This window comes from Pongo abelii, chromosome 14 (genome assembly GCF_028885655.2).
Source record: "Pongo abelii isolate AG06213 chromosome 14, NHGRI_mPonAbe1-v2.0_pri, whole genome shotgun sequence".
Taxonomy (NCBI): domain Eukaryota; kingdom Metazoa; phylum Chordata; class Mammalia; order Primates; family Hominidae; genus Pongo; species Pongo abelii.
In genome coordinates, this window is record NC_071999.2 from 65,220,051 (window position 1) to 65,238,637 (window position 18,587).

General features: G+C 34.5%; 1 protein-coding gene across 3 annotated transcripts in view; it reads right to left on the reverse strand.

The window, feature by feature from the left end:
* The window catches only part of DIAPH3 (diaphanous related formin 3), a 485,256-nt gene that overhangs the window by 287,431 nt on the left and 179,238 nt on the right, over positions 1 to 18,587 (reverse strand). For all 3 annotated transcript variants that reach the window (NM_001374211.1, XM_054528709.2, XM_054528710.2), the window contains 3 exon segments: positions 9,555 to 9,669; positions 10,467 to 10,775; positions 13,968 to 14,072. In NM_001374211.1, the coding sequence (NP_001361140.1) occupies positions 9,555 to 9,669; positions 10,467 to 10,775; positions 13,968 to 14,072 (529 nt within the window).

An 18,587-nucleotide genomic window follows, 5' to 3' on the forward strand; every position in this document is an offset into this window, starting at 1 on the left:
TGCACCACACAAATGGAGGAGAAAAAAAGGAGTAATCCATTCCTAAAAAATTATCACTCTTCCGAACCTTCTGCTAGCAATCTATGAAACTAAAAACATTAAAAGTTATCACGCCTCCTGCAAACCCTTGGGAGAATTTAGCCATACGCTTTATCTGGCACTCTTATTTGCCTGTCAAATAAAGGTTCTCTATGCCTTAATTCAACCCAGTTCCATAATTATATTGAGCCATCTCTACCATCCTCACTAATCTCTGAAAATGTAAATAACTGTCAAAAATAATGAATTATTAGCAAAACAAGTAATATTTTATAAGAGACTGAATGAGCTTTTCAAGATCACCCCCAAAGTCACCAGTTCTATGCTCTAAAACTGAATCACAACAAGAAAAGCAAAGTTTAGAATCTCAGCTTTCAAATCTCATAAAATTACAAATATTATTAAGCCCCAGTTCCATGAATGAGTCATCAACTGAAAGGAAAAAAGTCATGGAAAAAAAAGAAATCAGCAAATAAAAACGAGCTTTATATTTATTCCTGATTCAACAAATCCCTGTCTCGAGAAACTTAATGAAGCACTTGACATTTAAGACATACATAAAAATAAAACTAGATATACAGAATAATCTATTATTATTTTCTAAAGTTAATGGTATGAACTAGTGTTACAGTAGTCTCCATAAGTGGCTATTAACATAGGTCAGTTAACACAGTAGTTTCATGATTTAGAAAGTTTCACTTGAAAGCAAGGCTACAGTGAACATAGGCCATTTAACTTGTTACATTGTGGAAGATTCAGAGATGATACACAAAACTTTACAAGTTGAAATGAGTTCTGTATTCTCAACATTTAAGTTCAGCTAACATTTCCTGAGCAACTACAATGAGCTGGGCACTGCAAAAGATGCTTTACAATATGCATTATATAATCCTCACAATAACCTCATGAGATGGGTATTATGTCCCCCATTTTATAGAGGAAAGAAACTACGCTGTAAAAGCCAGGGTCACACACTTGTAGGGTGGACTCCACAACGTCCCTCACGTCATGTGTATATTACACAGCATGGTGTTAGTATTTACAGCTCAAATACTTACAGAAGTGAATAGAGGTACGAAATGATGAAAGATGGTCTTAATAAAAAATGGCAAGTTTTTAAAGCCTTTAATATAAATTGTGGAATGAGGGTGAACTGCTGTGGGGCAGTGGTAAGGTGGCAGGAGATGAGAGGAAAATTATTTTAAATCAAAGCAGAACACTTTAAATAAAACATAATAGGATGTCTTTTAATCAGAGAAGCAGCATGGCATAGCACAGAGAGCAATGGCTTTAGACTCGGATCTGTATTCCATTCAGAGGGGCTGCTTCTTTTAGCTGAAATTCACCAAAGAATGTAACTTTCTTACATACAAATGTATACAACATCTGCCTTGATTCTTTCACATAAATGTTTCTGGGAGCAAATAAAGTAACATAAGCAAACATTTGACTAGTAAAAAATACATTATTAATATGTTGTTTTATTATTATCTAATTAATGAGTTTCATATTTTGTCCAGATTTGACCTAAGTATACTTTTATTAATAAATGCATTATAGTAGTCTGCTAAAGTGAAATTCAAAAATGGACAGTCTGATGTTGAAACTGCCTTAAAACATTATTCTAAGTTGGATGAAATATTTCATTACATGTATTGGTTCCTTGAATTAAAAAAAAAAAAAAAAAGGCAACATAAATTTAAATAGGCAGCAGTTAAGCTGAGGCTCAGGCTCAGGTTTTTGATGTTACTTCACTCTCACCACTGCATAAATGAGAGAATCTAAATTAATTCTTAACCTTTTTTGCCAAAGACCCCATTGACAGTCAAAGAAGTGGACCCTTTCTCAAAACAGTATTTTTAAATGCATAAACAAAAATACATAGGATTTCAAAGGAAGTAAATTATGCTTGAATGCAGCTATCAAAATGCATTAAACACCAGTTTATGAAATAGTAATACACATGTGAGGAAGCAATGTAGATATGCTGCTCAGATCTCCATTTAGGAAGAACTTTCCATTCAGCCGCAAGGAGTGCATTTAGCTGACAGGCTTCAAGTTGTTAGCATCTTTAGAATCCTCCTTAGCTTTTGAGTCCAGGCCACACTCCTCCTGGGCAGCCCCCAGCCAATGGCTGAGACTGGCATAAGTAGTAAGGACTGCCATTAGGGCCCAACGAGGGACTCCCCTCACAGGCATCATTTCTTCCAGAGCTCCTTCCTGGCTAGACTGGCTGAGAATTTATCAGGTTTACACCATGGTCTAAGGTTTTTCCTGCCTGGTCTTGCATCCTGACCCTTAAAAAAAAACACATTTACACTCCAGCATCTCTGTGTCTGCTTCCAGGTGGAACCAACCAACAAAATCTGCTTCTTTATTAATGAATTAAATAACAAGATCTAGTTGCAGGTCTAATAACTACCTTAATTTTGAAATACTGATCGTTTTAAATGATATTTCAACTTAACTAAAACAATTCTAATGTATTTTGAAAGTATATGTGAATTGTACTCATGGAAACTTAATAGGTACTGCTATGTTTGTTGCCTATAATTGAAGAAAAAGCTAAATTTCAATTAGAGGTTAAAGTATGTGATTTTTTTTTTCTTATTCAAGTTCAGACCCCAGAATTCTATTTGCAGACCCCAAGTTAAGAATCCTGGAATGAAGTGTCTGACTTTGAAACATCCATTCTTTTAAGATACAGAGATGCACTTAGACAAGTGAAAGATGTGGTAACAAAAGGTCTCTAACCTGGCTTACCTACTCAGATGCCAACGAACATGTGAAAGCTTCTATTAAATGCACAGAATACATTATAAGAGCATATGCCCAAATGATTTAACCTTGAGGGACAAGAACAGCTTAACTAAACACATGAACGCATAATCACCTAAAAATCTAAATTGTGAAATTCAAGATTCTAAAATATATAATAAAGTTATTTTTATACATTTTTCTAAGAATATACTATACTGTTTAACATCAAAATGCTACATAGAATTTACTACTTTCTATATTATACCATTTATTTGCTATACTATTTATTTAATACCAAATTGCTATATAGCATTTAATCTAGCAAGAAGTCACCTGTATCTACTTCTGACTCTCCTATCTTGACCCTATTCGCTTCCTGTGTTCCAAGGATGCTATCAGGTTACCATTCTAACTCTAGGTGATTCCATCTCTTCTAGCCAGGCAAACAGTCTATGTAATGGAGGGGGAGGGGAAGGGGGAGAACAGGTAAGTGAATAGCTAGATTTACAACTTTTTTTCTTAAATAGAGACAGGGTCTCACTCTATCACCCAGTCTCAACTTTTGTAGAGACAGGTCTCATTGCCCAGGCTGGTCATGAACTCTTGGCCTCAAGCAATCCTCCTGTCTTGGCCTCCCAAAGCACTGAGATTAGAGGAATGAGCCATTGTGCCCAGCCTCAAAATATTATTAATGCCCTAAGATTACAATAGTGCATTCAGAAGGATAAGCCTTATTTAAATTTCCAGGTGAATAATAACAAGCATTAATTTGAGTGAGAGTCTTGAATGACAGAACATGATGCAGACAAGGCAAAGAACTGCCTAAAATAGGGAAGTGCACTTTAAGTAATCGGAGGGCAACTAGAATTGCCCTGGTGAAATGGAGAGTAAGGCAGAAGACGGAGAAAATGGAAGATAAATTCTGAGACAAAAGGTGTGAGATAACAACAATGAAATGTAACAACTTTATAATTTTGTTAAGGGATGATAGCTACACACACACCACTAAGAACTTACTACCAAGATTGAAATATCAAGGTCAACTTGTAATATGGAAAAGAAACAGTATCCTCCAATCTACCATTAGTCAAGTGACTCCAGTCAAATCCATTACCCTAATATCTTTCCTTTCTCCAGTAGAAGTAGGAAAGGAGAAAAAAGAAGGAAAAAGCTATGTGTATGTACATACACACACCAATACATACACCCTAGTTTCCTCTCTTTCTGTTTATAACATCTGTACAGTATGCAAGAAACATGTCTATTTATAGGGATTCAAAATAGACATGTTTTTTGTATACTGTACAGATGTTACAATGCATAAATTTCTACCACACTATACCAAAGATATGCTGTAACTAAGCATTTAACCAAAGCATTTGGTGGACTTGCAAGTCTTCCGTGGCTCCAAGCTAAATAAATCCACTTTCTTTAGCCTCTCTCTTTAGTTCTCATTTCACTAAAGCTTTCAAAATAAATTCCCATTTCTTCAGCACCCCAACAGAGAATATACTATAACTGGTAACAATAAGATCCTTTAATGGGAAGATGAGATATTCTTGACCCATTTCATAATTTCCTTAAGTCTGTAGTACTTTTGAGATTCAGCCACAGACAAGAACCAAATGATATGTCCCTAGAGAAATATTTCATTCTCTACTGACTTTCTCCCCAATCTTCCCAAATTAATATTTGTGAAATATTCTGTTCTTTTCAGGAAACTTTACTATCTATAAAACATGTTGCATTTATTTTGGCATCATCTCTTTATTAGCATGCATTCCAAAAAAACATATTTCTATGTGTTCACCTTAATGTAGCCTTGTGAGGTAGTTTAAAAATTTTTATACACATTTGTTTGTACAGAGGAATAAATTATGTTTCAAATACAATGCAACATCTTAAACAGAGCCAAGTTGCTGGAATAATCCACGTTTATCACCTACTTCCTCAATTCTTTGTCCACTGAACTATGATGTCAGAAATCTAAGCTTGATTTGTTTTTAAGTGGATAATCCATTAACTGTTTCCATATGCCATAACCATTCAGTTGAGAAATAATTTATAAACCAATTTATGGGCCCTATCTGGCAAATATGACATACCTGTTATAAAATATGATTACTTCAGAAAGCTAACAATTGTGGAACCACATTTTCATAATAAATTAGTCTAAGTGAATTAGACTATTCATATACTTTCAGAAAGCCCTTTAATCCCTATTAAGTTAACAGTTTGTGAATAATGAAAGTAATTAATATTAATTTTACTTGACAAATCCAACACCAATAACCTGTTAGTCTACTCTAATCCATTTTCCAACAGCCTGTAAAAATTAACCAACAGATGCTGCCAATCTGGTAAAAAAAAAAAAAAAAAAAAAAATACATAGGTCATTAGCATTATTTTGATGATACCAAATGTTCAATATATGAATATTATGATTAAATTTTAGAGAGATAGATAAACAATCTTCTTTTATAACCTTGTTAAGTCTTAACAGAAGCTGAATTTAGTAAACTGTCAGTCTTTTCTAAAATCAAAATCAGCATTTGTTATTCCACTCCTCGTTATTATACTTCAACTAAGAATTTGACTGAGTTTCATCAGGAATGTAAAAGCAACATGAGTATGCGAAGCACACCTGCCTTATTCATGCTGGTATCCCCAATGTCAAGCACGAGGCGCAACACGCAATATGCACCCAATAAATAGTTGTTGAGTGGAACAGTGGTAGCCAATAAGAAAAAGTGGAAGGTATGAAAGAGGAGGTATGAGAAAAAGAAAAAAGATAATCTGGAAAAGTGCTTATATATATTTCCTGAATAATTTAAAATATAGAAAGCTAAGATGTCTCCCAAAAACTTACAACAGAGAGAATCAAGAAAGCTGAAGTAAGCTACTTAACAGCAAAATAAAGTGTAAAAGAAAATGATGTAAGTGAATCAGGAAAAAATTACTGATTTTTCATGGGAAAAGGATTAGAGAGGATTCCTATTCCTCTACAGATATGGCACAAGGTAGTTTCCCACAGAAGCGTTGTTGTAAATAGCCACAAAGATTAGTTTAAAAAGCAGAATAGGTAAGATCTAATTGGAAAAAAAAACAAGTAGGAATGTAATAAAAGGCAACAGGAATTAAGAGGAAATAGCCAAGCCCTTACCAAGAATATCTTGGTAATATGTAAATGTAGGTAGGGTTGGATAGTATCACAAGAAGTCAGAATTGTTTTGCCATCAGGAGACCAGGAGAAAAGATCTCAGCTGAGATACAGTAAAGATTAAACAAGATAATATGAAGACAACCCAGCTCAGGCACTGATATATCACGTATGTGCAATATCTGATATAGATATTAACTCCTTTTCCAACTCTAAGTGTATTAGACCTGTAAATCCCAGTAGTCTAAACATTAGAAGTCCTGAAAACCTAAAGTAGTGTCTACCATAAGAAAAAAGCCCCACTTATTTGACAACAAATAAAGCCTACATGAGAGAAAACTTCAAGGATCTCTTTAAATGATTGGATTCGGTTCCTTTGTTCTTACTACCTATTTTGAATGCTTGGGAAGCACAAAGGATTGGCATCTATCATTTAAATGTCTGGGATGGAATGTCCATCTTTGTAATCAAAGAAATAGCCTTGGTTCTCAGTCCAAACAGTTACTACTGCAATAAAAAACAAAGATACACCATTTCTCTAAAAAACCCACTATTCTTCAGTAATTATCATCCTTCCCTACCTAGTTGTGATGAAAATCAGCCAGCAGTCAATGCCTCTACCTCCTGCACTGGCTTGCTAAAGGGTGGAAAGACAAACTGATTTTCACCTTGGAGTGAACAATACATAAGTGACCACGTTTACTTTTGTTTAGGGGTTTGCTTGTTTTTTTTGGTTTTTTTTTTTTTTTGAGACATAGTCTTACTCTGTTGCCCAGACTGGAGTGCAGTGGTGTGATCCTGGCTCGCTGCAACCTCTGCCTCCCGGGTTCAAGCAATTCTCATGCCTCAGCCTCCGGAGTAGATGGGACTACAGGTGTGCACCATCATGCCTTTTTTTTTTTTTTTTTAATTTTTTTTAGTAGAAATGAGGGTCTCATCATGTTGGCCAGGCTGGTCTCAAACTCCCGGCCTCAAGTGATCCACCCACCTCGACCTCCCAAAATGCTGAGATTACAGGCAGGAGCCATTGCACCCGGCTATAGTTTTGAATTCTGCAAAATTGATTCAAACAAAGTATGTTGGAGTCAGGGGGACACATGAATGTAACATTTGGACCCAATGCCTCAGCAGCCAGGCCACGAATAAAGAGACCACATGAAGCAACCTGTCTACTTGACCAGTCTTGTCTAAGCTCTCTGGACATCTTTCTCTTTCCTTCCTTTCTGATCTTTCCTATTAAATGTCTATATAAAATCCTGCTTCTCTGAACGTAGCAATGACTGGCCTTTCCTATAAAATACTCTGAAGTGTTTTACATGTAAATACACATTTTAACTGTCATATATTTTCCTTGATTGCCAGATGACCAGTAATGCCAAAAAGCACTCTTAGGACTCCTCAAATAATGCTTTCTAGGAATTATTCTCTAAAATGAAGTCCCAAAAAAATAGTCACCTTTACAGCTCCTCTCTGCTTACCACCGAGAAATGTTAGCAGCACTCGGAGTCACAACCCTGGGCTTCCCCACCTTTTGTGTTCCACCTGGAAATGTCATCTACTGTTACAGAAAAAAAAGAAAGCAGCATTTGAGTTGAGTTGAGACAGAAGGTATCATAGTCCTCTGCCAGCCTCTAAGTCAAGTAAAGAGATTGCAGGCCAAAGGACCAGCAAGTACAAAGGCAGAGAGAGATGGAAATATGGAGTATGCAAAAAATGATCACCTTTTCACCTTAATCTTTCTAACTAGTATTAGATTGAGCAAATACATCATTTTTTTTTTCAACCTTGAATCTCAAGGCTAAAGTTAGATGACTTAAGAATTTTTTAAAGGTCCAATTATTTCATTTAGGGCTAACACTACAGCTAAATTAAAGACATGCTAACAAGTTTCCCTTTTGAGCCTCATTAATTAAGAAAGTAATCAGAGTAAGGAGAAAAAGAGAGTAGCTGTATGGCAGAATTACTTAAATAGTTTTTAGGTACCACCATTTGTACCTACTAGGAAAGCAAAAGGAAAACTAATCAATTCCAGATTATGAAATCTGAAATTCTGAAGTGTTTTACATGTAAACACAAATTTTAACTGCCATATATTTTCCTTGATTGCCAGAAGAGTACACTAATCTTATTCGAAGAAAATTTTGATCCTCCATAATCAAAAGGTAAAATTAAAATCTTATTCACAAGTTTACTAGGGTGAGCTTGCTGAGAAAATTCTCCCCGTGTTCAAAGACCAAAAATATACCATTTTTAATATTTTAGTCAGGATAAATGGTACTCAAAAATATCTGTTAACTGTTTTTATCAAATTCTAGAAAACTACCTTAATTTACAATTACCTTTTAGAGAGAGTTTCTAATTTACATTAATAATTTCTTAATTTACAATTATCTTTTAGAAAGAGATTCTAATCTTTCAGAAACTCATTCAAAGGAATACTAATACATTTTAAAAATATCTGCCAACATTCTTTGGCTGCTGTGCTCAAGTTAAACAGATACATAAAGCATCTAGCATGGTGCCTGGCTAACAGTCAACATTTAGGAAGTCAACTCAACCCTCTACACAAAGGTCTCTGACCTGTATCCATCCAGTATAGTCTCTCCCTGCCACCTCTTCCTTTGTTCTATGAGCCCAGGGATATAGGTGGCATAAGTCTATAGTGAAAAATTTCTTTTTGAAAATTAAAAGGTAATGATTGATCTAAGTGTTTTGCACTACAGACCTAAAATGTAAGTTTTATATAATACTTAAAAATTCTCTGTGGATATCAGTCTTGAAATGTAAGTAGCAGACCCACAAAATTGGATGAAATAAGTTCAATTTTCAGACTTATGTAATACCTAAACAATTTTTTAAAAATCACACTGCACAGGTAAAACCTATCACAAAACATTTTGGAAAATGAATGCCATTGCTTTTAATGAAAAGATCACATAACCTACTCAGATACTTCTCTTTCAAGCTGACCTTGAAGACACTATAAATCTGATATTTCTATCCCATGTGACTCATAGCAATTAATTAAATTATGTGATAGTCACTGTAATTTTTTTTGGATTATACTTTAAGTTCTGGGATACATGCGCAGAACATGCAGGTTTGTTACATAGGTATACACGTGCCATGGTGGTTTACTGCACCCATCAACCTTTCATCTACATTGGGTATTTCTCCTAATGCTATCCCTCTCCCAGCTCCCCTAGTCACTGTAATATTAAAGGGTAGTAAAATTCTAACTAAAAGAAAGCACACATTTTGTTTTTCTATTTTTCAAACTAAAGGACATTCTCATGCCAAAACTGTCACTGAAAATATCCTCTTTTACAAAAGTCTAACTTATCCCAATGGAATATCTTCAAAAATAATATATAGAAAATTTAATCATCAAAATTTTATATTAACCTTTTGCATTTTTAAAACAGAGTTTACTTTTTAAGCACTTTATTTCATTATACCATTTATTTGCCCATTAGGAATGTAAAAATATCATGTACAGGATTCATAAAATAATGTTTTCTGACAATTGGTATATAAAAAGTATATGTTAAAATTCTAAAATTAAATTAATAAATAATCAAGATGTTAAACTTACCTTTTTGTTGGCAACAAAATGTATTCTCAAGTTTACAAAGCAAATCCACGTTTTCATACTTATTTTCATTTACTTTTATCCAGAAACAGTTTTCAGTCATTTCATGAGGTCTGATCTACAATCAGAGAGAAGACTGATTCATAAATAGGTGAGTGTTTCACCTGTCCCAGGTCAAGCACTATGCATACACTGAGTATCATAGCTGTCAGCAGATATTTATAAAGTCGTATCTGTAAGATTTTTCCCCGAAGCGTGTTCAATAAGATACAAGTTCTGCAGGATGTTAAGGTCTTATTAGGAAGAAAAGGCTTCCATGATCCAATAGTTGAGGATTTGAAATACGATTTAATTAGCTTCTTCTCAATTGCATTTCTCATAGTCTCTAATAATCTTCACCTGCACTATACATTTTGATGGGCAGGATACATTATACAGCATTTTCCATGTTTCTGTTACCATGAAACCATTTTTCTGCAGGATTCTGAATTCTTAAGATCTGACTAGATATTAGCTTCTGACAACTAGTTAACACTTTCCCAACATCTATCGATAGAGAAAATTTCCTAAGAACACCATCATTTTTTTTTGAGAAACACTTCATAAACATAGGATTCATTGCAATAATGTTTAATTATCAATTTAATTACAAATCGCATTCCACTGGAACAACATCAACTCTCACTGTATTTATAAAGCAGAAAGTCTTAGTCAATATGAAAGGGCTTTGTCCCAATACTTTAAAAAAAAAAAAAGATATTTTATTGTCACTTTGATCAGTGACATTAGAAATTATGTATATATAAATTAAATTATGTATGTATAAATTAAATCCCATTAGAAATTATGTATATATAAATCCAAAATTAGATTTAGATCTAAGTAAAAGTATTTTCCTCTATTAATTTGTTTTACCTTTAACCAATTCAATCTTCTCATGCTGATTTCAGGTTTAAATTCTTTCTTTGGTTTCAACCCAAATGGCAGGATTGGTAGAGGAGGAGAATTTTGTCCTCCAAGGAATCCCAGGGGAGGTGGTGGAGGCACAGGACCACCGAATGGCATCCCCATTCCTGGAAGTGGAGGAGGTGGTGGGGGAGGGGGTGGAGGCGGCACCCCTCCACTAGAAGGCAGTGGAGGCGGAGGAGGAAGTGCTGAGTGGCCAGTTCCACCTTCTTTAGAGGGAGTCAGAGGAATATTACAATCAGCTGGCAAGGCACCAAACTGGAGAAAAAAACAATCAGAGACATAACTAAGAACATATCTAAACTAAAACATGTAAATATGCACTTTACTCAAAAATAAGGTATTCATTTAAACCAAAAATAATTACATATCCGTAATTTCATAAGGTTTAACCAAAAATCAAAATTCCAACAATTTTTCTTCTAATTTAAGAATATAATTATAGCTTTTTTTCCTCATAAAAACATAACTGCCAGAAGTATAATTCCCTGTTTTGAGGTAGTTATGACCATCTAGGTAGAAATGTCCGGGATGGAAATGGGTATGTGGATCTAGAGGATTTGAAAATCAGTAGTCTCTGGAGAACAGTTGAAGCCAGGGAAGTAGAGAAGTTCACTCATAGTATGGAGAGAATATGCAGCATGACAAAGGGTCTATGCACAGAGTTCTATGGAGCGCAAGCATTTAAGTGATAAGTAAGAAATAAGATTTCAACAAAAGAACTTAAATGGTATTGTCACATCATGTCTTTGCTCAAATCTTCTCAATGGTATCCTAATGCACTTGAGAAAACAACAACAACAACAAACTAAAATTCTGCGTAGAACCTATATAAGTATATCATGATCTGTCCCTGCTATCTGGTCTTGTAGGTGACTTTCTTCTAATTCTGTGTATGTGCCAACCTCATGCTAACTTCAGGGCCCTGGTACATGCTGGTCCCTCTGCCTCGAACATTCTCTTCACCTGACCATCTCCTACTAGCCTCTTCAGTCTGAGCTAACAGATCCCTTCCTTGGGAAAGCCTTATCTGACCACTCATTTTACACTCACAGCACCTTGTACTTTTCAATAGCTCTTATCAAAAGTGAGAATTTATTTAAGGAATCATTAGCATTTATCTCTTAGACAGATCATAAGCTTGATGAGGTAAGTGACTATCTTGTATTATTTACTGCTCTTTCCCCAGCACCTAAAGCAGTGACTGGTACATGACAGCTATGGAAGAAATGCATAGGATAAATGCATGAAAGACAAGAAGAGAAAAAGCCAACTGGGCACAGGGTCAAAAATCATGAATGAAGGGAGCACCACCTAAAAGACTGCTTTGCAGAATCAAATGCCACAGAGAAGCAAGGTAAAATCAGGGGTGAAAAAAGAACTGCCTGTGTCCACTGGTCACTTTTGTCCTCATGTTTCCATGGCATAATAAGAATTTAACAGATGCATTTCGATGGATACAAAGAAGACATTCTGGGTTAATAAATAACTTTTGTAATATGATTAGCTTCTTGAAATTACAAACTTCAATTCTAACTACCTTTAACATTTAATAAATGTTACATAATTTTGAATTTTCATGGCACAATTATGAAAAATAGACCATGTATAAAAGCTTGAAATCAATAACGTCTGAAATCATGACAAAGAAAACAGTGTTATAAAAGAAGTTGAGGCCACAAATCAAAAGCATGCCTTATCAAAACCATTAAGTATAAAGAAGAACCAGTTCAGCATTACTCTGGGTTGCTGTGATCAAAGATGATACTACCCTTTGAACGTATTCAATAATTAACTATCAATGTCTTAAAGATATGGCTGAATTTCTGCTCTAGAATAGTTCATTTGATAAAGTGTGAAGACTGACTTGAAGATATGGTTTGGGAGGCCAGACACTGTGACCATCTTGCTCATCACTATGTCTCTCCAGCACCTAAACTACCTGGTTGTGAAGAGACTACAGGAGCAAAGGAATTAAGTCACAGCTAACAGAACATGTTTTATTCATACTCTTCATAGTCAGCATAGCTTTGAACAAAAAGAAGGATCTTAAGATAAATGCCCACATTTCATAAGAAATAAACCAGAATCCAAAGAAAGAATTTGCCAGTTGTTCAAACATGAATATAGTGGCCAATATTAAGTATCTAATTCTAGGTTTTCTTCTCATAGCCATAAACATGGGTCATCACTGTATACAATTTAAAACAATTTAGGAGATTCCTTGATTTAATTTCACTTTCAAAACATACACTTATTCCCATTTTATGTAAAAGCACTATGCAGCAATAACTTATTTAAAAATGGTGGATACATTTTTTTATAAACTGGAATTTTCTGGAGAAGATTTACAAATCAACCTTCAACTGAACATAATTAAAAAGAAAAGAAAGTTCTTAAATTTACATTACCCCAGACCAAGAAAAACTTGTTATAAATATTTCAGCCACTGTCTGTAACTCAGTCTGAAGTACAGACACAATCAAATGTTTCTTTCAATATGAGAGACAAGGAACCATATGGGAAAGATAAAAAAAAATTCAATAAAATGTGATACTTCCCTCTTGCAGCACTAAAGAAAGAAGATGAATGAGAATAATTTTCTTGTAGATAGGAGATTTTAATTTTTTTCTAAAATTGAATACTAACAGATAGCTATCTCTTAAGGTATCTCCAGACAGCCTCAGCAACAAAACTATCCACTAAGCATTTAAAAGAAAACAAAATTGCCAATAAGACAGGATATAGTATACCTGAGACTATTTCAACATAACTGTAAATTAAGATGAAAGGAAAATAGCAAAACTATACTTATTGCTCATCATCCTGTACGTAAATCTACATGAAGAAATTTAGCTATGAATATTCTACCTCCTTACTTACATCCACATAAAGCATGCAGATGACGTATTTCTTGCTATCTAAATGTTTTATGTGTAGAGGGTGCATGGGAGCTATCTGCTTCATAATCCAGATTTACTCTCTTTTTTGTCATGTTTTAAATCTGTTTACTTTGGAAATTGAAAAATTATCAGAAAATGTTCTCATTCAGCTAGAGGTTATCTTTTACTGCAAGGGACCCCTAGGCTGAAGGTTTTGAAAAATAAATAGCTTGAGCAATAATTTCCTGTAGTGGGATAAAGATCAGTGATGAATAACAAATCTGAGAGTAAAAGATTTTCTTACTCTTTATGCTTAATTACTTAGGAAATATGTGACATTAGGAACAAAACCCTAACAAAACATAAGAAAAATTAATTAGTAAAAGCTTAGATATACACACATATAGAAAAAAAGACAAAAAAAATAGCAAAACACAGTACAAATAATGCTATAAAAATATACAAGCAAAATTAAAGTTTAAACATTTTAATGCTATGAAGATATAACATAACCTTTGCTCCCTCACTGTGTTTTTAATACCCAAATTCACTCAGAGTGGAATTTTACCTGAGACTTAAAAGCTTGTAGCTCTGCTTGAAGCTCATTAATCTTTGCCTCTTTTTTCTGCAATTCAGCCTGAGTTTCTTGGTGGTCGGTAAACTCTTTTTCAAACTGAAACAAATTAAAAGTAATAACAAAAACAGGAAGATGAAAATGAAAAGCACTATTCTTCTTATAGAAATATGACTTGAATGATCTGCCAGTAGAACACAAATTCCTGAACTGGTTTTATGAAAGGAGTGATAGAGTTTTGAAAAGTCACTTACAGTCTTTCTCTAGGCCCCCTCCAGGTCCCAACCAAAATCGTTCATTCAAAAGGGGGCAGAAAAAAGCCATAGACAAGTCTGTGACCTTCTCTCTGCAGAGCAAACTGGCCACAGTTATCTGCAACCTTGGCATTTTTCTTCAAAGTCTCTAAATATTATTGTGACTTTGTGTAAAATAATAGAGAGCAAAGCACTGTACAAATTCCTTGCACCTTCCACCTGCAAAAACTTATTCTTGAAACTTATCTGAAGTATATCAACATGATTTAGAGGATTTCATTTTAATATTTTTTATTACTAAACAACTCCATTCTATTCAGTTTCTAACTTTTTTTCTTATAACAACATAATATCTCCTAATATCTTTGGGAAAGTAATGATAAATTAATTTTCAAAGTCCCTAGCGAAATATCTTCTGGAAAAAAAAAGCAAACAATAAAATTTGGTGAATCTAGTGAGTTTTCTATAATAATTTATATATCCACTCATCACCAGTTCTCATCTTGCATTCAAACACATTCAACTTTGCCATTATTATGACTAAAAACCTCCTTTTTGCTCACAATCAAACACAAGCATTTGACTTTCTTAGGAAAAATGAAAAAAAAATCAATCAAAAAAATGCAACTATCTCACAAATGTGGCCTCCACATTTTAAATACACTCAAACCTCAATTAGGAAAATAACAACAATATAGAACTCCACCATTTACAAAGGGATTTTATTTTTACTTAGTTTACAAAGGGAATCTTATTTTGTCTTTAATAACGCTAAGAGACAGTTGCTAGTCCCTCATAGCTAGTAAAAGATGTGAGATTACAAAGCCAGATTTCCCACCTTCAGAGTCTAAGTTCAAATGAAACTATGCCACCTCCCTGCAATTAACGTTTAGATAATGCTTTACGGTTTTACTTAACAGACTATTTTTTGGAGCAGTTTTAGGTTCACGGCAAAACTGAACAGAAAATAGAGATTTTCCTACCCTACACATGCATTCTCTCTCCCCATACTTTATAGCTTTAAAGCATAAAAAGAAGCATTCTTAAATTTCATTACAAAAACTCTGTGAAATAAGAAATACTGCTTTAATTCCCATTTTACAGGGAAGGAAGGTAAATTTCAGACTACTGATTCTCTCAGTCTCAACCTGTGTTCCTTTATTAAGATAACAAAAACTAATAGGTAAAAACTGTCCAAATGTCCTTCAGTTGACCTAAGCCACAGCAACACTACCATTCCCCACAACTACTACAGCTCCTACAAACCTCTCTTACCGTTAAATAATTAAAAAGATTCTAAGCCTAAATCTAATCAAATTACTAACTACAAAACAAGCCATGCATGAGTCTCAGAGGTCCGCCCACCTTCTCCTGTCACCCAGTGCTTCCCCCTAAGGACTTGCTAAATCAATTGCCTTCACACCTCCCTTGCATAGTTAACCTCTCTGTACTTTCATCGCTCATTTTACTCCTTATAACCCCTCTTACCATAATCCCTCTTTAGCTTAAAAGTCAACGTTTTCAAAGGGTATTCTTAAACCACACTCACTTTTCTGACCTGTTGAACTCCATTCATTTCATTATCTATCACAACTTAGCTATAATTCATTCTAAAAACCCTGACTTACCAAATTCCAATTCCAGAAGTCCAAATTCCCTGGACTGCTCTCAACCTCATCTTAGGTGATCTCTCTAGGGCCATGCTGTTTCAATATTATAGCCACTGACCACAAATGATTATTTAAATGTAAACTTAAATTATCAAAAATAAATAAAGTTTAAAAATTCAGTTCCTCAGTCACACCAGTCATTTTAAAAAGTACACATGGCTGATGACTACCATGTAGAACAATATAGATTATAAAACATTTCCACCACCCCATATTAGACAGGCCAGTTCTATAGCATAAATACCTACAAATAGGCCTCCATATTCAACCTCTTTTCCTGTATGTTCCATTACAACACACACTTCTGGTTCTCCTGCTACTCCTTGAGTGCTCCTACAAATTCCTGTTATGGGTTTCTACAAAATCCAACCCACTAATGTTGGCACTCTATAGGGCTCTTTCCTCACCCCCCTCCTGCTTGTCTCATCTTCCACAGCCATGTTTAAATCACCATGCATACACTGATGGCTTACAAATCCCTATCAACATCTCAGCTTCTCATCTGAATTCCAGACTACAAATCAGTCCATGAATATATTTCCAACCACTTAATGAAAACTTTTCAATCAGACGAAAAGACCTATTTTCAAAACCAAACATGTTTCCCCCTACAAGATTTGTTTTTTGAATGTTGCTATCTTTGTAAAGGGCAGCTCAAATAACATGACTCCTTTGTTCTTAAACTATCAGTGACTTCATTATAATCATTACTATCTAAGAATCCTCTAGGATCTGGCCCTAATCTACCTATTTCCCATTACGCAATAAATATTTAACAACACACCCGAGATATGCCCCCTCAGAGTGGTAGGTTCTGAAGACACAGTTAAACAGAATATGGTCAGTGTACTTTTAGTCAGCACAGTGGCTGGTGGAGAAGTAAAAGCAAACTAACAACCCTAAATCAATTAAAAATACCAGCAATAAAGAGAGAGACAGAGACTGAAAGCTGGGGAATGATTCCTGGAGGAACGATGCTTGACCTCAAAGTCGGAAAAACTTACTAGCATTTCAGTGTGTGGATGAATGACAAGCAATACTTTGTAAGGGGCACAAAAAGAGGTATGAGAACAAACTGAAGGGGATAAAGCCAGAGATGAACACAGAAATAAAACTGCTGAAAGGAATTTTGCAATAAGCCAAAGAGTTAATCCTCTTTTCCTAAAAATCCTGGAGCGTTATTAGGGTATGTATAATAAGTAAACAACATAATCAAATTTTTACTTTCAAAAACTCAACCAGCAGCAGTGTGAAAGATGGGCTGAAAAAGACATACTAGAGGCATGGAAATTGGTTTGGAGGCTATTGTAGTTATCCAAGCGAGAACTGAAGGCCTTCCTGAATTGAGGTGGAGAAGAGGGTAATGACAAAGAAATGAAAAAAAGACTACAGAATCCAAAAATGTTAGTATCTGACTGAATGAAGGAAATGAGTGAGAGGAGTGTATCTAAGATGACTACAGGGTTTTGTTGTTTTACAAGCTGGAAAAAAAGTGTTGTTATTTGGGGAAAATAAATAAGGTTATAAAATGCAGGGGGAAAAGATATTTTTAGGGAGAAGAAAGATAAATTTGGTTTGGATATGCTCAGCTTGAGATATGTATAGGAAATTCAAAAGAAATTTAGATATGCATCCTTCTTGGCTATCTCGCATTGTTCTTCATACTGATTCCTCAAGGCTCAGATTAGACATCACTTCCTTGGAGAAGGCTTCCCTGGCCACCCATGACTAGGTGAGGGACCTTTCCTCTAGGCTTACATACCAGATAGGGTTTGTCTACCACACCAATTGCACACTGTAATATAAAATTGTCAAAATAACACTCACCAACCTGAAAACTCATAAATGTGAGAAACTTTTCTATTTTATTCATCACCTTTCCAGTGTCTTACATCTATAATTAAAGTCAAATAAATATTTGTTGAATGAAGTGATGAGCCAACCTCATCAAATCTTCCTTTATATGTTGAATTACTATGTCAACATAGTCACTCTCCCAGCATCAGAAATCTTTGAGAGCTCATCTTCTCTTTTTGACAACTAAGACAAAGTTCACTGTTACACAGCAAGAAAAAAAATTATGTTCTTATGAGAGTAAGAATGAAAAAGCCTTTCTATAACATCAATATGTGTACTTCCTATTTCATAAACCCTAGACTAAAATTCATAAGGAAAAAGAATTATTTCGGGACTTAAGATAAAAATTATAAAAACAACCACAGCCATAATGAGTACACTCTAAGAACATTTATTAAATTAACTTGCTTATACTAAAGTAACTGTTTTACTTATGAAAAAATAAGTTTCCACATTCTCGCCTATAAAAAGATAGCTGAAATATAAACTTTGTTTTAGCATTTTTGTAATATCTATAGTCAAATCACTGTAGCCTTGGGGATAAAATGAATCTCCATTAAAAGCACACCTTATAAAAACTGATATGATAGCCTTCTCCAAAAAGAGTTACTACAGCAATATTACACTTACAAAATTACATGCAAAAAAATGTTGAAAGACACAGTTAAGGTTGAGGCTCTGCTTAATTTCATTCTCTAGGGTGAATGTATTAGTGCATCTGTACAAGAAGGTTGATAATTCAATATTCTCTATATACTTTCTGACATTTCTGATCTTCATTTTTCAAATTTATGCACCAAAATAAAGAATGTGTCTAGCAACCATGATAGCTT